The sequence below is a fragment of the Phalangium opilio genome, unplaced genomic scaffold (assembly GCF_054372755.1).
Source record: "Phalangium opilio isolate 3A_F unplaced genomic scaffold, DU_Popi_V2 ptg000329l_1, whole genome shotgun sequence".
Lineage (NCBI taxonomy): Eukaryota > Metazoa > Arthropoda > Arachnida > Opiliones > Phalangiidae > Phalangium > Phalangium opilio.
Genome location: NW_028324226.1, coordinates 2,573,543 through 2,598,431, shown reverse-complemented (window position 1 = coordinate 2,598,431; position 24,889 = coordinate 2,573,543). Strand labels below are relative to the sequence as shown.

Genomic DNA, 24,889 nt, shown 5'->3' with positions numbered 1-24,889 from the left:
GTTTGGTAAAAAATGAGTCAAGTCAGGTAAGTTGGGTGTCTTAATTTAAAGTAATATTAAACCCTATGTCAGCTGGTAGGCCCTACGCGTACGATTTACCTTTTATGGGCTTTCATTGGTAACTTGATGCGAAAAAAATATCAAATAGAGCAAGTGCTGAGACGGAGCTCTAAACTCCACTTAATTATCTTTGACTTAAGGGAAAATATTAAACGACCTCATTCAATAACAGAACTTCAATTGATGACAATATTGTCCTATCTGCTCCAAAATGATAACAATAAACAAAATGAAAATCAATTTATTACATTATTTACAAAATTTTAAAATACTAAACACTGGGTGCCCTTTTCCGAGGTGTTTGCGTCTCCTTCATTATCAATACCACTCTCAGTTGATTTTCCCTGATTTTCAAATGGTGCCGGTGTAGCGTAACGAAACATCCATCTAACAAGTTAAATGTAATACATTAAATACCTCCTGTCATTGGATAATACTTGCGGGTCCACTCCCTCCACGACTTACATTAAAACAGCCATAGATATTACTAAAAAGGTAGCCGCTATGAGGAATGTGAAGCCTGGAAACCAATCTACTGAAGCGTTGTATACTTGGGCGAAAGCGGTCAGACCAATGACTGGCGTTACACTTTCGAATAATGTCATCACTGAAAACACTCTCCCTGAAAAAGACAGGTTTTTTGCAATGTCAATATCAAGCCCACAGAACGAATTAAGACGTACCAATTTCTTCTTTCGGTACCAGCTTAGAAAGAAGACTTCGAACTCCGATATTGGATAGCCCATTCAGTAAACCAACGAAAGACGCTGAAGTTAAGCATCAACATTTAAATTCATGCTAGGGCTAGAAGATTCGGTTTTAAACAAACAAACCAAGATAATATAGCCATTCTTCGTAAGCAAAGGCATTTTGAACAGTTTGCGCCAATGTCGAGACAATTCCTACCAAAGCCAGCGTAATGTCCGAAACCTTGAGGACTTTGTTTAACAAAGGAACGCTGATCATGACAGTGACACCTTTCATAAAGCTGAAGACCATAGAAACCATGGATAATTTATAGTTGCTCCAGTTGTACATTTTGGATACGAAAAAGTACTCAATTGAATGGGTACCTGAGTATAATGCGACGCCATAGTTAAAATGATTAAATCAAACGTTAAACTGGGTGAGACATACCCATCTTGTTTAGTATGATGCCGGTCATAGCGAGGAAAATTAGCCACATTTCTATTCGGACAGTACCATCGCGTTTCTTGGTACAAGTCTTGATGTTGGCCTTGACATTCTGCAAGGAGAACAAGGAACTCATGGCTTCTTTGAAACTGCTCAACTTTTTCTCCCTCTTTTCTTTCAAACGGAATAAGAGCAAGATGAAGCCGGTAACGTTACAACCCAGGGACGTCAAGTAGACGGCCAAATAGCCAAATTTATCGTAGATTACGCCGCTAGCTGCTGTTCCAATTGGTGAGGCCAACATGAAGGCAAACTCGAAGAAGGCGAATCGAAGAACTCTAGTACTGGAGTTACTATCGTCGGATATAAAACTGACGCAAGCGGTCATTATTACCAAGTGACCGCCGAATAATCCGGAAGGAACGGCTGGCAATATCATGTAGAAAATGGGCAGTTCGAAGTCGATAATGTTGATGATAACACCCACAATTTCTAAGATAATTCCGAAAGTGGCCACAAGTAAGGGAATTTTTCGTCCGTAATGGTCTGACCAGGAACTGAGAAAAAGGTTCGTAATGATTCCCGGTAGAATTCCAAGCATTTTCGCAGCAATATGGTAATTATTAGTCATTCGCTGTACTTCATCCTCAATATCTGAATAGCTGTGGAGATTGTCACAAATAGTGTGGTTGTATCCTAACTCATTCAGGCAAGCCTTGTCTTTGAACAGAGATTGACCAATAATTTTATGCGCAGCGTTAGCAAACATGAAGAGCATCAAGTAGGGTTCGATTACGGCCGTTTTTAAGTACGTGATGACCACGGAGCAGGTAATCTTAGCCGGAACCGTCTCGTTATCTACAGGTGCTTCTTCCAAGTCCTCCGGGGCCGGGAGGACTAATTCTTTGTCAGATTTGGTCATTTTGTTGAGTTAATTACAAGTTTAATCGAGGTTCAGTTTCAATCAAATCTAGTGCGCTTTAGATCACGCTACTTACGTTTCTGTATAAAATATATCGAATCGGATCAAATTGTTAAACTATTTAAGTTATAAAAATTGTTATTTACGCCCCACACTTATTTATCGTTATTTCATATATCTTTCACCTAATTATTAGTTTAATAACCAGATACAATTAATAAAGATAGCTACGATAAGATTAAAAATATAGGTTTCTCACGGATTTTAAACCCGTGAACATCATGACCATATTAAAGTTAACATGTTTAAATCAGTAATACTTCCGCAATGAACTCTTTAATGGGACCTTTAGTGTAAGAACTATTTGTCCAATGGAATCTTAATCTTATACCCCATGTCACTTGCTACAAAGATAGGCCCATTTCAAATGTTTTCTGTCCTTTTACGCGTTGCTTAAAGGGGCTGGCCGGAGCTGTTGCGGTGAAGGGGGGGGGCAAACTGTTGGTTAGCATATTGCTTACCGGCCCACCGCGACGGTGGCGCCATTCCTTATGGCCAAAGAGCTGGGTGTTTTCCCCCTGAACTAAGGGCGGACTTCACCCCAACAGCGCCGGTTAGCCCCTTTAATGGCAAAAAATAAATGAAATAAAATCAAATCAAATGGACGAGATCAAAGCACAATATTGAATTAACCACCGAGAAAACGTTGCTATCAAGATCAAGGTTAATTTAAGCCAGTCGACAGACTGGCTGATATATACGGGTCGTTCGTGTTTCCTGCCTTTGTACGGGCAAATTTTTGGAACGGGAGAGTAGATAATTTTGACGCCAGAAATGGCAGGCCTATGGCTTCAAGCGAATAAACGCCAATTCATTTTTAACCCTTGTGTCGCAAACAGCCCCTTTAGCGTAAGTATTTCTGAGGTGCAGAAATGGCAACCCTACGGCTACACGCGAATAATTGACAATTCGTTTTTAACCCTTGTGCTGCCACGAGCGTATAGGTCGCGTAGGTCGCGTAGGTCGCGTAGGTTTTTCTCGAGGGTGAGCTTTATCTAGCTCTTATCATGGTGGGGGATCTTTTAACGACGTACTCGAGTTCTTATCATGGTGGGGGATCTTTTAACGACGTACTCGAGTTCAAAATTCTTGTAACTCCAAGGCATTGATTGAGGTTAAAATGCACGTATCTCCGATTCGTTTATTGAGACTTGGACTCTCTTTGAGTTACAATGCACGTATCTCTGTCGTTCTCCGATTCGTTTCATTATCAGTAAGACCAAGCCTTTCTTGGAAGGGACACATAAATATCCATTCCGTTTGAAATTAATCATTTTTCATATTTCATTATTAGTAAGACCAAGCCTTTCAAGGAAGGGACACATATTATAAAAAAACCGTTTTTACAAACGGAAAAAACCTGATATATACTACATCGTTCATTTTGGGTCGCCACTCACTGTTCTTGTCACAGCTTCTAAGGGACAGATATTATTTATTCTAACCGTTTCATATAACACCACCATTTATTAAAGCGGTAACATTGCGTCATGACAATTAATATCACATATCATGACAGCACCAACTATTAAAGCGGTAATATTACGTCATGACAATTAATTTCACCTGTCACGGCTAAAAACTGTCGATTCTGATCAGGGGCGTCAACTTCATTATCTTAACACATTTTCTTTACTTTTTATTTCGGCTGACATTTTTACCATAACTTCGTTGTTATGGTAAAAATTATTTATTTTTAGCTTCAAAAAATGTCAGCCGAAATAAAAAGTAAAGAAAATGTGTTAAGATAATGAAGTTGACGCCCCTGATAAGAATCGACAGTTTTTAGCTGTGACAGGTGAAATTAATTGTCATGACGTAATATTACCGCTTTAATAGTTGGTGCTGTCATGACATGTGATATTAATTGTCATGACGCAATGTTACCGCTTTAATAAATGGTGGTGTTATATGAAACGGTTAGAATAAATAATATCTGTCCCTTAGAAGCTGTGACAAGAACAGTGAGTGGCGACCCAAAATGAACGATGTAGTATATATCAGGTTTTTTCCGTTTGTAAAAACGGTTTTTTTATAATTTATTATGTTGCAGTCCAGGAATAATGTAGGTATGCAGATTACACCTAATAACAGAACGATGACACTCTGTTTTCTCTTAATTAATACTTTAGTTATGCTTCAAAGATAAGGCAAAGGGTGTACCCCATATGAGCAGTTCCCTGTAGAGCAGTTCTCGAAATAGCAACCGCGATTCCAAAAAAACAGCGGAGTTTTTCAAAACTGCTGTTTTAGAAATAGCGGCTGCTGTTTTAAAATAGCGGCTGCTATTTTGAGAAATAGCAGTGTTTGTCTTTAGTTTCGAGCATGTATTAACAATACAGTTATATTCTATGGTTACAAATACTACCTTTTCCGTAATCATTGTATCAGGAATGTGACCTAATAAAACATCATGTTTCTGAATTTTTTCTTTAAAAAAAATACATTTAGGCCTTAATATTGTACAGTAATTTTTTGGAAAAGGCGTAACATTGTTACACCAATTCCAAAATATTACTAAACTAAATCTAACCTAACCTAACCTGACCTAATACTATTTAGTTGAAATAATCAACTTTAACCTAACCAAATTATCAATATCTGACCTAGTTCTTTTTGAGTTCATATAACCCAGCTGGGCCAGCTTACACCATAATAAACAACTATAGTTTTTCGCATATCTGTTTTTCCGCTCTTTAGAGAACTGCTGTAACGGTACGCCGCGTTTACGAGAACCGCTGTATCGGTAATTGCTGTAATGGGTAAACCGCCATTTCGGGAACCGCTATTTAGAGAACTGTTGTTATGAGGACCTCTATTATGAAATCCGCTCATATGGGGACTGCTCATATGAAGGCTTCCCTAAGGCTAACGCGTACGATTTAACTTTTTTGGGCTTTCATTTCATTTATAACTTGATGGGAAAAAGAATCAAATAGAGTGAAGAGACTCAGCTCTAAACTCCACTTAATTGTCTTAGGTATAAGAGAAAATATTAAGGACCTCATTCACTAATGGACCTAAGAGCTCAACAGAACCTGAAGGGATGATAATATTCTCCTATCTGCTTCGATATGACAACAATAAAGAAACAAAATAAAAATCAATTTATTACATTATTTACAAAGTTTTAAATATTAAACACTGGGTGCCTCCAACCCCATTTTCGCGGTCTTTGCGTCTCCTTTATTATCATTACCACTCTCAGTTGACTTTCCCTGATTTTCAAATGGTGCCGGTGTAGCGTAACGAAACATCCAACTAACAAGTTCAATTAATTACATTAAATACCTCTCATCATTGGATAATACTTGCAGGTCCACTTCCTCCTCGACTTACATTAAAACAGCCATAGATATTACTAAAAAGGCAGCCGCTATCAGGAAAGTGAAGCCTGGAAACCAAGCTACAGAAGCGTTGTAAATTTGGGCGAAAGAGGTCAGACCAATGACAGGCGTTACACTTTCGCACAACGTCATCACTGAAAACACTCTCCCTGAAAAGACGGTTTTTTGTAATGTCAGTATCAAGTCCAACGAGCCAGTTAAGACGTACCAATTTCTTCTTTCGGTACCAATTTAGAAAGACGACTTCGAACCCCGATATTGGATAGCCCACTCAGTAAACCACCGAAAGACGCTGAAGTCAAGCATCAACATTTAAAATTATGCTATAAGATTCGGTTTTAAACAAACGAACCAAGATAATATAGCCATTCTTCGTAAGCAAAGGCTTTTTGAACAGTTTGCGCCAATGTAGAGACGATTCCTACCAAAGACAGTGTAATGTCCGAAACTTTGAACACTTTGTTTAAGAAAGGAACGCAGATCATGACAGCGACACCTTTCATAAAGCTGAAGACCATAGTAACCATGGAGAATTTATAGTTGCTCCAGTTGTACATTTTGGACACGAAAAAGTACTCCATTGTTAGGGTACCTGAGTATGAAGCGACGCCAACCAAAGGTAAAAATGATTAAAACAAACGTATAACCAAAAGTATATGGTTGAGACATACCCATCATGTTTAGTATGATGCCGCTCACAGCTAGGAAAATCAGCCACATTTCTATTCGAACAGTACCATCGCGTTTCTTGGTACAAGTCTTGATGTTGGCCTTGACATTCTGCAAGGAGAACAGGGAACTCATGGCTTCTTTGAAATTGCTCAACTTCTTCTTCCTTTTTTCTTTCAAACGGAATAAGAGCAAGATGAAACCGGTAACAATACAACCCAAGGAAGTCAAATAGACGGCCAAATAGCCATATTTATCGTAGATTATTCCGGTGACTGCTGTTCCAATTGGTGCAGCCAATATGAAGGCAAACTCGAAGAGGGCGAACCGAAGAACTCTAGTACTGGGGTCACTGTCGTCGGATATGTAACTGACACAAGCGGTCATTATTGCCAAGATACCACCGAAAGATCCGGCAGGAACGGCTGGCAGTATCATGTAACCAATGGGCAGTTCGAAGTTAATAATGTTGATGATAATACCCACAATTTCTATGATAATTCCGAAAGTGGCAACAAGTAAAGGAATTTTTCGTCCATAATGGTCTGACCAGGAGCTGAGAAAAAGGTTCGTGATGACTCCCGGTAGAATTCCAAGCATTGACGCAGCCATATGGTAATTATTAGCCGTTCGCTGTACTTCATTCTCAATGTCCGAGTAGCTGTGGAGATTATCACAAATAGTGTGGTTGTATCCTAGCTCATTCAGACAAGCCTTGTCTTTGAACAGAGATTGACCAATAATTTTTTGCGCGGCGCCAGCGAACATGAAGAGCATCAAGTAGGGTTCGATTACTGCTATTTTCAAGTACGCGATGACCACGGACCAGGTGACTTTAGTCGGAACAGTCTCGTTATCTAAAGGTACTTCTTCCAAATCCTCCGTGGCCGGGAGGACCAATTCTTTGTCTGACTTTGCCATGTTATTGCTTTAATTACTAGTTTAGGCCAGGCTCGAGTTCACTGAAACTGAGTTTAGGTCATGATACTTACGTTTCTGTATAAAGAAATCGAATCGGGAAAACTGATGAACTAAAGTTACATAAATGGTTATTTACGCCCCACACTTACTTATCGTTATTTCATATATCTTTCACCCGCTTTCACGTTATTATTAGTTTAATAACAAGATATAAATAATGAAGATAGCGACGATAAGATAAAAATACAATTTTTCAAGGATATTAAACCTTTGAACCTCATGACCATATTAAAGTTAGCATGTATGAATCAGTAATACCCCCGAAATTATCTCTTTAAAGGGATCTTTAGTGTAAGTACGTACTATTCGTCCAATGGAATTTTATAGCCCAGTGTCACCTGCTTCAAAGATAGGCCTATTTTAAATTTTTTCTGTCCTTTCATGTGTCGCTTAATGCCGTAAAAAATCAAATACAGTGAAGAGACATTGCCATAAACTCTCCTAAATGGACTTTGGTATTTCAGCAACCGAAAACCAAGCATAGAGACCAACAATCGGGCGACCGTGCCGTTTCTCGAGCAAAATGTTGAGGGGTTCTAGATAACTGAATTCCGTTTGAGAAAATAATGACCTTGAAATATGTAATTAACTTCTATCAGTAGTAAATTAAAACGTTTTTCCAAATTAAAAACAAGGAATGTGTTTATTATATACATATACATATAAATATAAATAAATTATACCATAATATGTAATTATCAATATACCCGTACGCAATTTGGCTCGGACTAAAATCAATAAAGCATTAAAAAGGGTCGGGCCCAGTGTAAAATTTCCAAAATTAGGGGCCCCTATATCGTAGCCCAAACATATTATCTAGGCCCATCATACACCTAAATAGAAGGTGTTTCCGTTACGTCCCCAATCTTCATTACGTCCACATGATTACTGTTTTCACTATCAGTCGATTTCGCCTGATTTCCATTATAAGGAGGTGGTGTAGCAAATCGTCCGATCCAACTAAAAAACCCAACGGTACATGTACAGTACCAAAGGTTCGTAGATAAAAACAAATAGTGCATTTCATTCATTGAAGCTTGCTTGCGCCATGTAGTGTGAGAAACCCCCCTTACCCCTAGAAAAGTGTCGAGCCCCTCTACGTATGATCACCTTCACGACCGTAGGGCAGGGAACACGCTTGAATAAGCCTCTTTTATGTAAAAAACCCTCAGTATCGAGATATACAAGGGGGTTGACCCATAATCGTCTCTCTGTCTTTCCCTCTTAGTTACTCATTAAACATTTAACGTTTGAATCGCCACCATAGAGTACCATTTTCTAAATCTTTGACCTAAAAAGTAAAGCTCTTCGCTGATTGGTTGGTTCGTGTAGGGGTGAGAGGAGGGTCGATTGCTTCTCACTTAACATAGCATGTACAGCCAAAGACAGGGAACTATGTATGATATATACTTTTTGTTTTCATCTTATGAAGTTTTGCGTGTACTAATAAGTGAAGAAGAGCTATAGATGGAATTTTCTAAACTTACGCGTAAATACATATGGGAAATATTAGAAAGGCGGCCGCGACCAAGTTAGTCAAACCTGGAAACCAAGCCACTGAAGCGTTATAAATTTGGGCGAAAACGGTCAGTCCAATGACTGGAGTTACACTTTCACATAACATCAGGACGGCAAAGGCACTCCCTGAAAGAGATGGTATTTCTGCAAAGTCAACACTAAGTCCTACCCTATGACCAACAAAGTACTTACCAGCTTCATTTTTCGGTATGAGTTTAGAAAGACGAGATCGAACCCCGATATTGAATAATCCACCGAGTAAACCGGTAAACGTTGCTATCAAGATTAAGGTTCGTTTATTATATTAGAGTCCTGGAGAAATGTAGGTACAGATTACTCCTAATAATGTTAAATGAAAAGAAGCACTAACCGATAAAATATAGCCACGTTTCATAGGCGAATGCACGTTGTACAGTTTGGACAAAAGTCGATATCACTCCGATCAAGGCGATGGTAACGTCGGAGGCCTTGAAGAATTTGGTGACCAAAGGGACGACGACCAGGACAGTGATACCCCTCGAAACGCTGAAAACCATAGACCACATAGAGTAAGTATAATTTCCCCAATTATACATTTTAGAGGTGAAAAAGTAATTGACCGTTTCAGTACCTATGCATGGTCAAACACGATTGTTAAAATTAATATAAAAAAAAACAGTAATAGTATTCGAACCCAAGACGTTTAGTATGGAACAACTCATGGCGAAAAAAGTCAGCCACATTTCTTTTCGGACAGTACCATCGCGTTTACGGATGCAAACTTTGACATTGGCCTTGACGTTCTCCAAGGTAAACAGAGAATTCGCGGCTTCTTTAAAATTGGTCAACTTCTTCTTCCTCTTTTCTTTCAATCGGAATAAGAGCAATACGAAACCGACGACGACGCAACCCAGACACGTTAAGAAGACGGCCAAATAACCGCTTTTCTCGTAGAGTACACCGCAAACTGCTCCTCCAATCGGCGCAGCCAAGATGTAGGCAAACTCGAAGAAGGCGAATCGAAGCGCTCTGGTAGCGTTGTCACTATCGTCCGATATGTAACTGACGCAAGCGGTCAAGATGACCACGACACCGCCGCAAAAACCTCCAGGAATGGCGGGCAATATCAAGTAGGCAATGGGCAGTTCGAAATCCAGGAGATTGATGATAATACCGACAAATTCCAGGATAACCCCAAAAGTTGCCAGGAGTAAAGGGACCTTTCGTCCGTAATTGTCCGACCAGGAACTGAGAAAAATATTGGCAGCGACCCCTGGCAATACATCGAGCAAGCTAAAGGCCATATGGTAATTGTTGGCGTATCGTTGTACTTCATTCTCGATATCCGGGTAATTGTGAAGGTCGTCGCACACGGTGCGATTGTGTCCCAACTCATTTAGACAAGCCTTGTCTTTCAATAAAGATAGGGTGAAAACATTACGGCCCGCGTTACAAAACATAAACAGCATGAAGAATGGTTCGATTACGACCCCTTTCAAGTACGTTATCACCACCGACCAAGTAATCTTGGACGAGTCCTCTTCCTCCCTCAAGGGTACATCCTCCAGATTTTCGTAGGCCGGGAGGGCCGTTTCTTTGTCCGATTTGGTCATTTTTTAATTTTATCGTTATTATATATATCCCGTAAGTTTTTGTAACAAAATTGCGTTACAGATTTTATTTAGAGAGATGAAGGAAACTATTTAATCATGGCAATTTATTATATGACCTACGATATAGTATACGCCCCCATTATGTTATAATTTTTTCTTCCATGAAGGTTCGATTAATTCCATTATAATTATCTTAAATAAGATACCCGTAATCAGATGGAAATGGGATGCGTATTTCTACGCTATTTCAAGGATGATTATAATTTTTAGCCTCGTGATTGTTGTCTATTGTTTCAAATTGAAAGAAAACCACCTATTTCTTCGAAAATTACCCAAAACTGGAAATCAGTAAATTATACAATTAACCACGGTAATCCGAGATTTTTCAATGTAAAAAGAAATAATCCTAACCCTAAGATTAGAAGAAAACATGTAAAACCACACCCATTTACCATAAAATAATCAATAATTCACCATATATCTCCTGAGTCAACTTCGTTATAGTTATAGCAAAAGTTCATAGATAAATCAAAAAGTAAACTTCTTTCACAGTTTCCAGCCTTTGGCTGAGACGCAATGTATAATGAGGAGCCGACGACCCTCCTCTCAACCTCTACACGAACTAATTAATCAGAAAGAAAGCTTTTTTAAGGTCAAAGGTTGTTAGACAATAGTACTCCACGATGGCGATCCAACCGTTAATTCTTGGCGTTATAGAGCTAGCATTTGTTCTATATGAGTTTATTCACGAGTGTTCCCTGTGCTACGGTTGTGAAGGTATTTATAGGCAGAGGGGGTCGACACTATTTTGAGAGGTATATGCCCCCCGCGGGGGGTTTTCTCATATTTCACGGCGCGAGCATGCTTAAACGAAACATACTTTTGGTATTTAGCTATGAATATTTGGTGATATGGCTCTAGACTCACCAGCGATCTCTTTCACTTGATCCCCTTTACTAATCTATCTCGCGCTATGATAATTCATAATATGAAATTAATTAAACCTCCTGTTCCACATTAAATACAAATGTTATATAACATTTACTTTCACACATAGTCATTTAATTGAAATAGTGAAAAAATAAAGCCACGAATTTGTAGCTCGAAAACTTGTTAGTTTCAATTAAAACTGGCGAGGAAACATAATGACTTGACGTCACATTCTATCATTAGCATCGATGTAAATGATTTCTGGCAACCCAACGTTGCGTGAAGGACTAGAGGAGGCAATTTCGTAGGAAGCTTTATAGAAACACGTTTCAGATTCCGTGAAGTAAGAGTGTAGATGCCTCTCAAGAAGAGAGGTTCAAAAACCCCCTTTGAGTGTAGTTTAAAAACTTGAGATAAGAGAAGAAAATATTTATATAACAAATATGATATAAGATTACGAAGTCAAATTCAACTGTTAGCTATGATGCTAGAAATATTGCAATTTTTTTAACCAGAACAGTTACTCTCTGTATTATAGAAATGCGGGTTGATGTAGGGGCGTCAGTGTTTCAAGGTAGCTGTATAGTAAAGTATACCCTTAGTAAACTAGTTTCTCGCTCATTCATCTGGTTAATCGCTTTGATGGAAATATTTGTAGAAGGCTCCTGCATTTGCCGAGTATAAAGCGTTATGGCAACGCAGAAAAACACGTGAGTTTTGTTAGTATAGTACCATAAGTTTATAAGATATGTTCCATAAGTATGACACTACCTATACTTGGCTAGAGACTTACTGAGAGCTAGTTCGAGAACGACATGCGCCTTTGACAGCGCCTCACCAGGCGTCGCTTTACGAGAATCTATGACCTACGTTACTTGACAAGCTCTCACTAACCAGTGACAAACTTATGGAACAAATCTTATGAACTTATGATAGTGCCTGGGACTGCCATGCAACCCATACGAATTACGCATTTGAAGCAGCTGATTAAGAATGCTATAATTATAAAATCTCCTGTTATCCGCAAAAACATGATAAGAAAGAAAGCCGCTTTGTTGAAAGATTACTGCATGAATTGGCATAACAACTAACCGCTTAACTTCATTTCATAATTTATCTAGGCAAAGAGCGTATGCTAAAATGGAGTAATCAAGAGGAACAAAGCTCGATTCATTTGTTTTAAATAACCCGAGATTCGAAAATGGCCGACACTGAAAATACCGCCTCCAAGAAACCAGCTTTAAAGCTATCCCTACCTTACGACGAAACCGCATCAAATGGACACCCAAATTTGGACCGAAAATTTACAGGGATGCCACCATCTTCCAATGACCCTATCCCCCTTGTCGAAAAACTTGATGTTCCAAAAGCAAAATGGTGGAAAAAATTACAAATTGAATTCTTCATGTTCATGTTCATGTTTGGATTTTCCCTGAGTATGACGACAAACGCTAACCTTCTCATGGAACGGGGATGTCTGGTCAACTACAACGAAACGCGTGACGTCTGTTTCAACTTGACTTCGTACGAGAACGTTCTAAATAAGGTACAAGCCCAGGCTAACAACATGACCTTATACACTACTCTAATCGCCATGCTTCCTGGCGCGGTGTACGCCATGTTCATTGGTTCCTGGAGTGACAAGTACGGGAGAAAATCACCATTGCTTGTTGCCGTCATAGGGAGTATCATCCAAGACGTTATCCAACTCTTCTTCGTCTATTTCGAAAGCTTGAGAGTGGAGTACTTTTTGCTATCGTCAGTCCCTTTGGCCTTGACTGGTGGTATGATCAGTGTTCTGGCTATGACCTACAGTATGCAGTCGGACAAATCTAGCGAGTCCAATCGGACACTGAAGTACGCCATCCTGGAAGGATTTTTCTTTGTAGCCATGCCATTATCGAGTCTAGCGGCGGGACAAATATTCAAGTATTGGAGATACATTCCCGTCTACGGAACAGGATTGATAATTCACGTCATCACGTTGGTCTACGGTTTCTTTCAAATCAGCGACGATCGTTCCAGCATAACTAAAGCGTCTCTTTACACCAAAATGACCGATTTCTTTGCCTTCGAAAGTGTGAAAGAAAATTTTAAAACCTGCGTCAAAAAAAGAGAAAACAAAGCCAGGGCACAGATTTTGTTGCTGATACCGTGCGGCTGCGTTTTGATACTTAATTATATATGTAATTATATCTTCTTGGTCCTAAAACCATCGTTAAGTCTAATTGATAACAGGTAAATTCTAGCTTTGGCATCCTTGACGTATCTCTTCGCTAATAAGATGTACGGTTGGGACTTGCCTCAATATACCACCATATCGACTGCGTTCAGTTTAGCGGGCATGGCCATAATGATAATAATGATTCCTATCCTGACTCGTGTCATGAAAATAACCGACGCCATGTTAGGGTTAATCGGCATTGCGTCATTGACTGCCCAAAACATCAGCCGTGGCTTGGCTACCGAACCGTGGATCTTTTACATATGTAAGTCTTGCTTAATTCTTGTTATTTACAATTAGTGCGGCAACTTAAATATATTCTAGCATTCGCTTTGGGACTGATGAGTGGAGCAGGACCACTGGCCTTCAGGTCAAAGTTATCCAAAACAGTCAGAGGAGATGAACTCGGTGAGTTCAAAATATGACAAAGCTCGAGTTACGACCAATTAGTTAACCATTTCTTCTTATCTCAATTTTAGGTAAGTTATTTTCAGTCTTGGCCATTTTCGAATCTTTGGCTCCGACTCCAGGAACTCTATTCGTCACATTCCTATACAACAATACCCTGGAAGTCTTTCCGGGTTTGGTTTACCTAGTAACGGCTACCCTTTTAATTTATCCAATTGGTGTATTTATGTAAGAGTTTAATACTAATTTTAACATCTTTTTTAAACAATAACAATTAACTTTGTTTTTCCTGTAGTTGGTTACTAACGTTACCAACTGTGATACCGTCCGACTACGAAAGAATGATTAATGATGACACTTCTTCGATTAAATCTGATGAGACTGAAGGGTCATCGTCACCTTCTATTCCTGTCAAAGCTTAGCTTTGCGGTCGACGGAACATGTACAACTGCACTAAGTAGTTTATATTAAATAATTGTTTTTGTTTATACAATGTTTGTAATCCATTGAAATTGTTAAAAAGTTATATTTTAATGAGAATTAAAGTTCAGAGCGCCAATCGTAAAGACAGGGTGTTTCTGATAGGTCTGTCATAAATAAAAGGGGTGTGTTCTTTGGGTGAAACTGTGTGGAAAGTGGCAAAAAACATGGGACTATCTACAACATTAAGTTACAGGAGATATGCCCCCCCCAAACATTGACCGGCCCCTAAATAAAGTCACGCGTGTTTAGTAATTAGCTTCATTTTACTAGCGGACGCTCACTTCTACCCATCTAATAGTATACACTTCTGCTAGAAAACTTTCTTAGATTGATTCTGACTATTGAAGGCTGATGTGTCTTACTCCACTTGTGTGACTATACCCGGGTATTAGGGGCCAACTAAATATTGTGGATAATCTTTGATACTTTTCACTCAAATTGACCCAAAGAACACACCCTTTAAAATATGGCAGACTTATCATAAACACTACAGAAATTGACAGAAAAACCGGAAGTGAAAACATCAAGCGTTTGAGCCGTAATACGTGTAAAATGTTTTGATTATAGATGCTTATTCCCTTAAAAAGAATTTGATTCATGTAAATTAGTATTTCGTCCCCTATAATTGTTTAGAACGTATTCCAATTTCAACTAGACTTTCATTATAATGCGTTTAGGCTGAAGTTGAATGCAGTCCTCAGTCTCAACCGGCACCCTTTGTTAACGAATACCTAAACCCTCCTATTGGCTTCAGTATGCACTTATCGTGAAAAACGGAATTCTTTAGCAATATAAATGGCTGTCAAATTTGAAAACGAAGATGGGTGGCTTTTATGTCACAAATCGTACCTAAATTACGCGGAAAACAAACTTTATTCTAAACCAATTAATTATCAATTATCAATTAAAGAGTGAACTATCATTAGCATAAATGAAAATGGTTTCTGGCAACCCAACGTTGCGTGGAGGACTAGAGGAGGCAATTTCGTTGGAAGCTTCCTAGAAACACGTTTAGGATGTGACGAAGTAAGAGTGTAGATGCCTCTCAAGAAGAGAGGTTCAGAAACCCCCTTTGAGTAGTTTAAAAACTTAAGATAACAGAAGGAAATGTTTATATAACAAATATGATATAAGATTACGAAATCCAATTCAACTATTAGCTAGAGATATGACAATTTTTATAACCAGAACAGTTACTCAGCTACGTTGTGTATTATTGAAATGCGGGTTGATGTAGGGGCGTATGTCTTTCAAGGTAGCAGTATAGTAAAGTATACCCTAAGTAAACTAGTTTCTCGCTCATTCATCTGGTCAATCGCTTTGATGGAAATATTTGAATAAGGCTACTGCAGTTTCCGAGTATAAAGCGTTATGGCAACGCAGAAAAACACGTGAGTTTTGTTAGTATAGTACCATAAGTTTATAAGATATATTCCATAAGTATGACACTTCCTGTACTTCGTAATGCTAGAGACTTACTGAGAGCTAGTTCGAGAACGACGCGAGAATTGACTACACTCGGTTTTGCAGCCCATATTTCTATTAGCCTTTGACAGCGCCTCACCAGGCGTCGCTTTACGAGAATCTATGACGTTCCACCTACGTCACTTCATGACAAGCTCTCAGTACCCAGTGACAAATCTATGGAACATATCTTATGAACTTATGATAGTACCTGGGACTTCCATGCTACCTACACGATATACGCATTAGAAGCAGCTGATTAAGAATGCTATACTTATTAATCTCCTGTTATCAGCAAAAAAACATGATAAGAAAAGCCGCTCTGTTGAAAGATTATAGCATAAATTGGCAAACCAACTAACCCCTTTACCTTATTTCATAATTTATCAAGACAAAGAGCGTACGCTAAAATGGAGTAATCAAGAGGTACAAAGCTCGATTCATTTGTTATAAATAACCCGAGATTCGAAAATGGCCGACACTGAAAATACCGCCTTCAAGAGACCATCTTTAAAGCTATCCCTACCCTACGACGAAAGCGCATCAAATGGACCCCCAAATTTGGACCGAAAATTGACAGAGACACCACCATCTTCCAATGACCCTATCCCCCTTGTCGAAAAACTTGATGTCCCAGAAGCAAAATGGTGGAAAAAATTACAAATTGAATTCTTCATCTTCATGTACATGTTTGGATATACCCTGAATATGACGACAAACCCTAACCTTCTCATGGAACGGGGTTGTCTGGTCAACTACAACGAAACGCGTGATGTCTGTTTCAACTTGTCTTCGTACCAGCACGTTCTAAATAAGGTACAAGCCCAGGCTAACAACATGACCTTATACACTACTCTAATCGCCATGCTTCCTGGCGCGGTGTACGCCATGTTCATTGGTTCCTGGAGTGACAAGTACGGGAGAAAATCACCATTGCTTGTTGCCGTCATAGGGAGTATCATCCAAGACGTTATCCAACTCCTCTTCGTCTATTACGAAAGCTTGAGGGTGGGTTACTTTTTGTTATCGTCAGTCCCTATGGCCTTGACCGGTGGTATGATCAGTATTCTGGCTATGGTCTACAGTATGCAGTCCGATAAAACTAGCGAGTCCAATCGGACACTGAAGTACGCCATCCTGGAAGGATTTTACTTTCTAGCGTTGCCTTTATCGAGTCTAGCGGCGGGACAAATATTCAAGTATTGGAGGTACACTCCCGTCTACGGAACAGGGTTGATAATTCACGTCATCACGTTGGTCTACGGTTTCTTTCAAATCAGCGACGATCGTTCCAACATAACTAAAGCGTCTTTTTACACCAAAATGACCGATTTCTTTGCGTTCGAAAGTGTTAAAGAAAATTTTAAAAGTTGCTTCAAAAAAAGAGAAAACAAAGCCAGGGCCCAGATTTTGTTGCTGATGCCTTGCGGCTGCGTTTTGATACTTAATTATATATGTAATTAGATCTTCTTGGTCCTAAAACCATCATTAAGTCTAACTGATAATTGGTAAATTCTAGCTTTGGCATCCTTGACGTATCTCTTCGCTAATAAGATGTATGGTTGGGACTTGCCTCAATATACCACCATATCGACTGCGTTCAGTTTAGCGAGCATGGCTATAATGATAATAATGATTCCTATCCTGACTCGTGTCATGAAAATAACCGACTCCGTGTTAGGGTTAATCGGCATTGTGTCATTGACTGCCCAAAACGTCAGCCGTGGATTGGCTACCGAACCGTGGATCTTTTACATATGTAAGTCTTGCTTAATTCTTGTTATTTACAATTAGTACCGCAACTTAAATATATTCTAGCCTTCGCTGTGGGACTGATGAGTGGAGCAGGACCAATGGCCTTCAGGTCAAAGCTGTCCAAAACAGTCAGTGGAGATGAACTCGGTGAGTTCAAAATATGACAAAGCTCGAGTTACGACCAATTAGTTAACCATTTCTTCTTATCTCAATTTTAGGTAAGATATTTGCAGTCTTGGCCATTTTCGAATCTTTGGCTCCGACTCCAGGAACTCTATTTGTTACATTCCTATACAACAATACCCTGGAAATCTTTCCGGGTTTGGTTTACCTAGTAACGGCTACCCTTTTAATTTATCCAATTGGTGTATTTATGTAAGAGTTTAATACTAATTTTAATATCTTTTTTAAACAATAACAATTAACTTTGTTTTTCTTGTAGTTGGTTACTAACGTTACCAACTGTGATACCGTCCGACTACGAAAGTATGATTGGTGATGACATTTGTTCGGTTAAATCCCCTGAGACTGAAGGGTCAACACCACTTTCTTCTATTCCTGTTAAAGCTTAGCCTCGTAGTCGACGGAACATGTACAACTACACTATATTGTTTATATTAAATAATTGTTTTTGTCCATACATTTTTGTGATCTATTGAAACCGATAAGAAGTGCGATTTTAATACACCAAGACTTAATTCTTTCATATTTTACTGCAACTTAAAGTTAATCACAGCGCCAATCGTATTCCGGAAAGACAGGGTGTTTCTGGTAAGTCTGTCATAAATTAAAGGGTGTGATCTTTGGGTCAAACTGAGTGTCAAGTGTCAAAAAACATGGGATCTATAACATTTACTTACGGAGATATGGGCTCCCAAACATTGTTTGGCCCCTAAAACAAGGAATTAGATTTCATATGTAAAGTAATTAGCTTTACCAGCGAACGCGCACTTCTACCCATCTAAAAGTATACACTTCTGCTAAATAACGTTCTTATAATTGATTCAGACTATTGAAGGCTGATGTGTCTTACTCCATATGTGTGACTATTTCATTGTTTTAGGGGCCAACTAAATTTTGTGGACCCCCATGCTCTTTTTGACACTTCCCACACAGTTTGACCCAAAGAACACACCCTTTAAAATATGGCAGACTTATCAGAACACCACAGAAATTGACAGTAAAAAACAGGAACGGAAAAGTCTAACGTTCTAGTCGTAAGACGGATAAATTTTGTTTATTATAGATGCTCATGCCCTTCAATCGATTTTAATTCGTGTAAATTAGAATTACGTCCCCTATCTTGGTTTAGATTTAGAACGTATTGCTATTTCAAACAAAACTTTAATTTTCAATGCGTTTAGGCAGGAAGTAATGAGAAATAACCTCCCACATCGTATAACAGTGACGTTCTGAATCAACTAAAAATCACCATCAAGATAAATTCATGGTTTTACTTCTTATTTTGTTAATTTCAAAAGGGCGGGAGAGAATTGTAGTGATACGATGCATGCACGCGACTCTTTTATGTTATAGAATGGAACGTTTTTCGACGTAAAACACCTGAGTATCATACTTCTATATGGTCTATCCACTACATCTATACGTAGACTGGCGCGGGCCTAGAAAAAGAGCATCGAAAGTATATCGTAGTAAACAACTACAGGTAAAACTATGCTTTATCCGATTCCCATGATGTATAAAAAAGAATGCAACGGAAGTTGATCTTCATGACGTAGTATTAAAAAAATGGATTCAAATACGTACAGAGACGACATTCCTGATGTGGGATACGTTGGAGGTGAAAATAACCCAAAAACAAGCAGAGAAAAATGGTGGAAAACGTTGAGAATCGAATTATTCATGGTGATTCAAGTATTTGGGACATACTTAGGAGGCGCGGCGCGTTCTAGTCTCTATATGAATCGAGTCTGCATGGTTAACTTGAACCAAACGGAGGAAGTATGCGCCAACATAACGGCTTACCCGGACATCCTGGATGACGCCCAACGCAAAGCTAATTACTTGACAACGTACAACTACGTCATCAATATCATACCCTCACTAATCGTGACAATCTTCGCGGGATCATTCAGCGACAAATTTGGCAGAAAACCAATCATAACTTTCGCTTCAATTGGAAGGGTGGGCAGCGCGGCTTATACATTGTTTTTAGTCTACTGGACAACGTTACCGGTTGAGTATTTCCTGTTGGCTAGCTTACCACTCGGTTTGACTGGAGGCAGCATCGCCTACTCGAGTAATATCTACTGCCTGCTCTCGGACAGCAGTACAACTTCCACCAGAACACTCCGGTTCGCCATTTACGAAGTTGTCAAGTTGACAGTCGCGCCAGTATCCACTATTATAGGCGGGCAGGTTTGGAAATATTTCGGGTATAAATGGCTCTTTGGGTCCGCTTTAGTTCTCGACGCGTTAGCTCTGATGTTCTTAGTGGTGTTCATTAAAGAAAAACGGGAGAACTTTACGTCGTATTCCTGGAGAACTGCATTTGATGGTATCTGTAACCTTGACTCTTTGAAAGAAAACTTCAGAGTTTGCTTGAAGAAAAGGGAAAACCAAGGGCGAACTCAAATATGGATGGTTTTCACTGCAAAACTCTGTCTTTACATTGGAAAATCGGGTTCGAAAATTATTTCTTGAATTTATCGGTTTCTTCTGACCAAAGAGGAAAAATAGAAGGAGAGGAAAAGAGGGTTCTCTTACTCTGTCCATCCGAAACTCCTTCCACCCACAAGTGCATGGAAGAGCATCCTGGTAAACATTCCAAGGTTCTTTGTCACGTGACTACACCACATTTCCAACCTACCCCTTCTCCCCGCTGTGGGTGGTTGACATCAAAAGCCATGTAGAGCTGACCCTGTCTTTTCTTCTCCTATCCATTTTCCTCCATGTTTTGAGGCATGGAAGCTAATCAACGATTCAATTACATTTAGGCATCAATCATACCATGTTCTTCTTCGTGAATAAAGTTTACGGCTGGGATGTGGCACAGTTCACTATAGTCGATAACGGCTTCAAATTCGGCAATATATTTTTGGCTGCCGCGATAGGCACCTTCTTGACTAAAGTCATCAAAATCACAGATTCCTGTTTGGCATTAGGCTCCATGTTCATACTAACAGCACAGTGCATTGGAATGGCCTTCGCCTACAAAACATGGATCTACTACGCGAGTATGAGAAATATTCAGAGCTAAAATATAAGGTTATAAGATATGTTCCATAAGTATGACACTACCTATACTTGGTAATGCTAGGGACTTACAGCTCGAGCTAGTTCAAGAACGACGCGAGAATTGACTGCACTCGGTTTTTGCAGTCCATCTTCCTATTTAGTCTTTGACAGCGCCTCACCAGGCGTCTTCGCTTTACGAGAATCTATGACCTACGTCACTTTATGACAAGCTCCCAGCCACCAGTAACAAACTTATGGAACATAACTTATGCTAAACCTATAAAAGACCCGCCAACGCAACTTTTATAACTATTTCAGCGTCTGTGTTCGAATCCGTTCTACCGGGTATATGCTCAACGGTTTTAAAGTCAAAAATTTCGAAGGTTGTTGGTCCGGACGAGCAAGGTTTGATGAACTATCAAGTTTAAAACTTGATTTAACGTGCCTTTCCATTATTTCTTGTCAGGTAAAGCGTTCTGCGTCGTAGCGATACTGGAGGAAACGCTACCTTCAGTGGGTACATACCTATTCGCGTCAATATACAACAGCACTTTAGATTCTTTCCCAGGAATGGTTTTCTTAGTCGCCAGCGGTTTCTACATTGTTCCTATTGGAATTTTTGCGTAAGAAAACTTTTTCGTTCAGAAAATCTTACAAGGCGATATATTAATTCACATGGAAAACACGTATGCAGTTGGTTCGTAAGATATTTCGATGACAAAAGTCACGTTTATACTCAAATAGAAAGTGATGAAGAAATTGAAGAACCCACCTTCGTAATTTCATAAATAATCAGTAGCGTCGCTAGGGTTTGAAATTTGGGGGGGCTAAATCTGGGCGAACTAGTTATTATAAGAAATTAATAAAAAAAATTGCTTAATGGGTTCATTGGAAAATGTGTAGACCTTTAAAACTATCCGTAAATTTGTGTCAACGTGAAATTAGTCGTATTTAAAGATATACAACCTTTTATTGATAAAGACTACGCCACTACGGAACCGATTATGAATGATTTTCACTCGTCTTAAGTTTATTTTTGGTTTTGGTTAGCTTTTAGTCCACACTATTGGGACTCCCTCCGAAAGAACATGAAACATTTTACTTGTCTCCATTTGTTTTTTTCTTCAAAATTGTACTGTTTGATATTGAAATTCATCTCTGCAGAGATGAAACTTAACGAATCTATCATAATAATCTTTGCTACAGAATTTTAGGTTCCTAACAGCAATTTTTGGTAGGGTTTACGGATTATTTTGGGGGGCCTAGCGACGCCACTGTAAATAATCGAAGTGAAGACGTCAAAAAATGTCTAGTCTAAGAGTCGAAGTTTAATTTTAATTGTTTTAAGCATCATATGTACAAATTAATAAACAATAAACATATTATTATAAGTTCATAAGATGTGTTCCATAAGTTTTCACTGGTTACTGGTCAATTCTCGCGTCGCTCTGGAACTCAGTAAGTCTCTAGCATTACGAAGTATACGAAGTGTTATGAACTTATGGTGTAACTCATATTTATCCTTGGATGTTTGTACTTACTGTCTGAGTCTCGCCAGTTGGCGCTTCTATAGAAATTTTGACAAATAACAAGCCGGTCGGCGTGGATTAAGGTTTACTCGAAAATCCACCAAAATAAACGTATTTGATCGAGTGTCATACTTATTTTCATATATGCTACTTAAGCTGTCAAGAGATCTCTCGAATTTGAATACTTTTAATTTAATTTCAAAACGGCGAAAGGGGTATTCCTATAACAAATCAATATTATAAACAAGGACTAAGTCAGCCAAAACACCTGACTATCTAACCGCTACATTGCATAAGGTCTACAAGGACATCGCAACTCCAGCTTCGCTAAAATCCACGAAACAACACACTGTAAAAATCCACGGATATAGAAGCAACCCCTCGTTAAAACTAAACTGTTATCTTCGCAAGACAAAAATTTGATGTATTTAAGATTCCGGGTCCATTACACAAAGCTGAATTATTTGCAACGAGTATTTGACCTTTCTTCAGCTGAAAATGGTTTCAAAAACGTTTAAAGTCGACGTTCCAAAGGTGGCACACGAGGGAGAGGAAAAGATGCCGGAACAAACCAGTGAAAAATGGTGGAAAACTTTAAGACTCGAGTTATTTATGGTACTTCACGCATTTGGTGCCGCTTTGTTCGGCACAGCGGAGTCTGCTCTCTATATGGATCGGGCCTGCAGGGTTAACTTCAACCAAACGGAGGAAGTCTGCGCCAACATAACTGCTCATCAAGACATACTGGATGAAGCCCAACGCGAAGCTAATTACATGACTACGTACGTAAAATTCGTCGAATTCATACCCTCACTTATAGTTACAATCTTCGCGGGTCCATTCAGCGACAAATTCGGCAGAAAACCAATCATAACTATCGCCTCAATTGGAAGGATCTTCAAAGCGGCTTACATGTTGTTGTTCGTCTATTGGACATCATTACGGGTTGAGTTCGCCTTGTTGGCTAACATACCATACGGTTTCACCGGAGCCGGTCTCGCGTACATAAACAACATATATTGCATGCTTACGGAAGACAGTGGGTCTTCAGCAAGAACATTGCGGTTCGCCATTTTCGAAGTTATTACTTCGACCGCTAGTCCATTAGCAACGATTATCGCCGGGCAGGTTTGGAAATACTTTGGCTATAAATGGCTCTATGGTTCCGCTGTAATTGTCGACGTGTTAGCTCTATTATTCGTGGTGGCATTCATTAACGAAAAACGGGACCATCTGGCGCACTATTCTTGGAGAACCGCCTTTTTCAATTTCTGCAACCTGGACTCTTTGAAAGATAACTTTAGGGCATGCTTTAAGAAAAGGGACAACCAAGGACGAACTTATATTTTGATTATTTTCGCCGTGAAAATCTGCCTTTACATTGCAAACTCTGGTATGAAATTCATTTCCGTGGTTTCTTTTTGAGATTTAGTACCCTCGTTTTAAACTTGCTCAACAATTTCATTTAGGCATCAGTCACAACATGTTCTTCTTCGTGAATAAAGTTTATGGCTGGGATGTGGCACGATACACCTTAATTAATAACGGCTTCAAATTCGGCAATCTATTCTTGGCAGCCCTGATAGTTCCCTTCTTGACCAAAGTCATGAAAATATCCGATTCCTGTTTGGCAATGATCTACATGTTCATATTAGCGACACAATGCATTGGAAGGGCTTTCGCGTACCAACCCTGGATTTTCTACGCTAGTAAAAGAAATATTCAGAGCTAAGTCTATAAGAGGTCAGCTAACACCACTAATATGACGTTTGCAGCTTCTGTGTTCGAATCTGTTTTGCTTGGTCTTTGCTCTATGGTTTTAAACGCGAAACTTTCCAAGGTTGTTGGTCCCAACGATCAAGGTTTGACAGATTCATTTTGGAACTATGATTTATTGATTCTTTCCGTTATTCCTTTGCATTGCAGGTAAAGTGTTCTGCATCTTGATGATAATGGAAAACACCCTTCTTACAGTCAGTACCTATATCTTCGCGACAATATACAACAACACTTTAGATTCTTTCCCAGGAATGGTTTTCCTAGCTGGCAGTGCTTTCCTCGTTGTTCCCATTTTAATTATTGCGTAAGAAAAATAATTCCTCCACAACCCATTGCGTTGGAGTATGCAACAGGCTGAGAAATAAAGCAGTGACCCTGGACAGTTTATAAACTAGTTGGGCCAGTTTAAAAATTAAATGCTTGGGGGGGGGGGGGTCTACCGACCCTGTGTATGGCCGCTTAATTAATTTAAAACGTTTCAAGATTAACCATTTCAAGTAGCCAATGTCCAGTTTTTTTTTAATTAAACGTGCTTGGGCTCTACTGGCCACATGTCCAGTTTAAAAAATTAAATACTTTTCTCTCAGCCTGGTATGCAACGCGAACAATTTAGGCAGCAGTCTCGCAGAGAAAGTGTGAAGGTCACCATGATATTCTAATCTGTTTTGCATGCTCTTATATACAGGTTTGAACTAATCTTTATTCGGAAACGTTAACTATCCGTTGAGTGATTATAACTACAAACTTCAAGCAAAGAACTTCCAAATTACGAATTTTTTAAGCACGATGTATACAAATCAATAAACAATAAAAATTATTTTATCACTAGTGGTTTT

General features: G+C 39.1%; 7 protein-coding genes across 7 annotated transcripts; 5 read left to right on the top strand and 2 right to left on the bottom strand.

Moving 5' to 3' along the window:
* Window positions 1–323: 323 nt before the first annotated feature.
* LOC149610267 (lysosomal proton-coupled steroid conjugate and bile acid symporter SLC46A3-like) lies at window positions 324–2,185 on the bottom strand. Its single transcript, XM_089859530.1, has 5 exons — window positions 1,198–2,185; window positions 894–1,133; window positions 744–836; window positions 526–682; window positions 324–447 (listed from the first exon to the last, which is right to left on the bottom strand). The coding sequence occupies exons 1-5, from the start codon at window positions 2,114–2,116 to the stop codon at window positions 324–326; spliced, it is 1,533 nt and encodes a 510-aa protein (XP_089715656.1). The 5' UTR covers window positions 2,117–2,185.
* Window positions 2,186–8,645: 6,460 nt separating this feature from the next.
* Window positions 8,646–10,287, bottom strand: LOC149610266 (lysosomal proton-coupled steroid conjugate and bile acid symporter SLC46A3-like). Its single transcript, XM_089859529.1, has 4 exons — window positions 9,342–10,287; window positions 9,062–9,311; window positions 8,884–8,982; window positions 8,646–8,817 (listed from the first exon to the last, which is right to left on the bottom strand). Exons 1-4 carry the CDS (start codon window positions 10,281–10,283, stop codon window positions 8,657–8,659), a joined length of 1,452 nt encoding a protein of 483 aa, XP_089715655.1. The 5' UTR covers window positions 10,284–10,287; the 3' UTR covers window positions 8,646–8,656.
* On the top strand, window positions 9,652–14,379 carry LOC149610265 (proton-coupled folate transporter-like). The gene is made up of 7 exons (XM_089859528.1): window positions 9,652–9,790; window positions 9,858–9,977; window positions 12,335–13,399; window positions 13,463–13,702; window positions 13,762–13,845; window positions 13,896–14,073; window positions 14,141–14,379. The coding sequence occupies exons 3-7, from the start codon at window positions 12,415–12,417 to the stop codon at window positions 14,265–14,267; spliced, it is 1,614 nt and encodes a 537-aa protein (XP_089715654.1). The 5' UTR covers window positions 9,652–9,790; window positions 9,858–9,977; window positions 12,335–12,414; the 3' UTR covers window positions 14,268–14,379.
* Window positions 14,380–16,263: 1,884 nt separating this feature from the next.
* On the top strand, window positions 16,264–18,189 carry LOC149610264 (proton-coupled folate transporter-like). The gene is made up of 5 exons (XM_089859527.1): window positions 16,264–17,248; window positions 17,312–17,551; window positions 17,611–17,694; window positions 17,766–17,922; window positions 17,990–18,189. The coding sequence occupies exons 1-5, from the start codon at window positions 16,264–16,266 to the stop codon at window positions 18,117–18,119; spliced, it is 1,596 nt and encodes a 531-aa protein (XP_089715653.1). The 3' UTR covers window positions 18,120–18,189.
* A 1,013-nt stretch (window positions 18,190–19,202) lies between these two features.
* On the top strand, window positions 19,203–21,189 carry LOC149610263 (putative peptidoglycan muropeptide transporter SLC46). Its single transcript, XM_089858874.1, has 3 exons — window positions 19,203–20,191; window positions 20,505–20,744; window positions 21,064–21,189. The coding sequence occupies exons 1-3, from the start codon at window positions 19,297–19,299 to the stop codon at window positions 21,171–21,173; spliced, it is 1,245 nt and encodes a 414-aa protein (XP_089715000.1). The 5' UTR covers window positions 19,203–19,296; the 3' UTR covers window positions 21,174–21,189.
* A 1,583-nt stretch (window positions 21,190–22,772) lies between these two features.
* On the top strand, window positions 22,773–23,880 carry LOC149610262 (proton-coupled folate transporter-like; the record flags this gene model as incomplete). Its single annotated transcript, XM_089859526.1, has 2 exons — window positions 22,773–23,667; window positions 23,744–23,880. Coding segments are annotated over exons 1-2 (1,032 nt in total), but the record flags the coding sequence as incomplete, so codon positions are not given.
* On the top strand, window positions 23,874–24,879 carry LOC149610261 (proton-coupled folate transporter-like). The gene is made up of 4 exons (XM_089859071.1): window positions 23,874–23,983; window positions 24,050–24,136; window positions 24,201–24,357; window positions 24,739–24,879. Exons 1-4 carry the CDS (start codon window positions 23,881–23,883, stop codon window positions 24,767–24,769), a joined length of 378 nt encoding a protein of 125 aa, XP_089715197.1. The 5' UTR covers window positions 23,874–23,880; the 3' UTR covers window positions 24,770–24,879.
* The last annotated feature ends 10 nt before the right edge of the window (window positions 24,880–24,889 follow it).

Bases quoted from the DNA above. Each gene is read 5' to 3' on its own strand.
- LOC149610264 (XM_089859527.1), top strand. From the start codon at position 16,264: ATGGCCGACACTGAAAATACCGCCTTCAAGAGACCATCTTTAAAGCTA. The intron at 17,695-17,765 runs GTGAGTTCAAAA...TCTCAATTTTAG, and splicing joins AGTCAGTGGAGATGAACTCG to GTAAGATATTTGCAGTCTTG. The intron at 17,923-17,989 runs GTAAGAGTTTAA...TTTTTCTTGTAG, and splicing joins TATCCAATTGGTGTATTTAT to TTGGTTACTAACGTTACCAA.
- LOC149610263 (XM_089858874.1), top strand. From the start codon at position 19,297: ATGGATTCAAATACGTACAGAGACGACATTCCTGATGTGGGATACGTT. The intron at 20,192-20,504 runs GTTCGAAAATTA...AATTACATTTAG, and splicing joins TCTTTACATTGGAAAATCGG to GCATCAATCATACCATGTTC. The intron at 20,745-21,063 runs GTATGAGAAATA...TAACTATTTCAG, and splicing joins AACATGGATCTACTACGCGA to CGTCTGTGTTCGAATCCGTT.
- LOC149610261 (XM_089859071.1), top strand. From the start codon at position 23,881: ATGAAAATATCCGATTCCTGTTTGGCAATGATCTACATGTTCATATTA. The intron at 24,137-24,200 runs GTTTGACAGATT...TTTGCATTGCAG, and splicing joins TGTTGGTCCCAACGATCAAG to GTAAAGTGTTCTGCATCTTG. The intron at 24,358-24,738 runs GTAAGAAAAATA...TCTTATATACAG, and splicing joins GTTCCCATTTTAATTATTGC to GTTTGAACTAATCTTTATTC.
- LOC149610265 (XM_089859528.1), top strand. From the start codon at position 12,415: ATGGCCGACACTGAAAATACCGCCTCCAAGAAACCAGCTTTAAAGCTA. The intron at 13,400-13,462 runs GTAATTATATCT...GGTAAATTCTAG, and splicing joins TTTGATACTTAATTATATAT to CTTTGGCATCCTTGACGTAT. The intron at 13,846-13,895 runs GTGAGTTCAAAA...TTAGTTAACCAT, and splicing joins AGTCAGAGGAGATGAACTCG to TTCTTCTTATCTCAATTTTA.
- LOC149610267 (XM_089859530.1), bottom strand. From the start codon at position 2,116: ATGACCAAATCTGACAAAGAATTAGTCCTCCCGGCCCCGGAGGACTTG. The intron at 1,134-1,197 runs GTATGTCTCACC...CATTATACTCAG, and splicing joins CATCATACTAAACAAGATGG to GTACCCATTCAATTGAGTAC. The intron at 683-743 runs GTACGTCTTAAT...TGTCTTTTTCAG, and splicing joins GGTACCGAAAGAAGAAATTG to GGAGAGTGTTTTCAGTGATG.
- LOC149610266 (XM_089859529.1), bottom strand. From the start codon at position 10,283: ATGACCAAATCGGACAAAGAAACGGCCCTCCCGGCCTACGAAAATCTG. The intron at 9,312-9,341 runs TTTTATATTAAT...AATCGTGTTTGA, and splicing joins CGAATACTATTACTGTTTTT to CCATGCATAGGTACTGAAAC. The intron at 8,818-8,883 runs GTAAGTACTTTG...CATCTCTTTCAG, and splicing joins CATACCGAAAAATGAAGCTG to GGAGTGCCTTTGCCGTCCTG.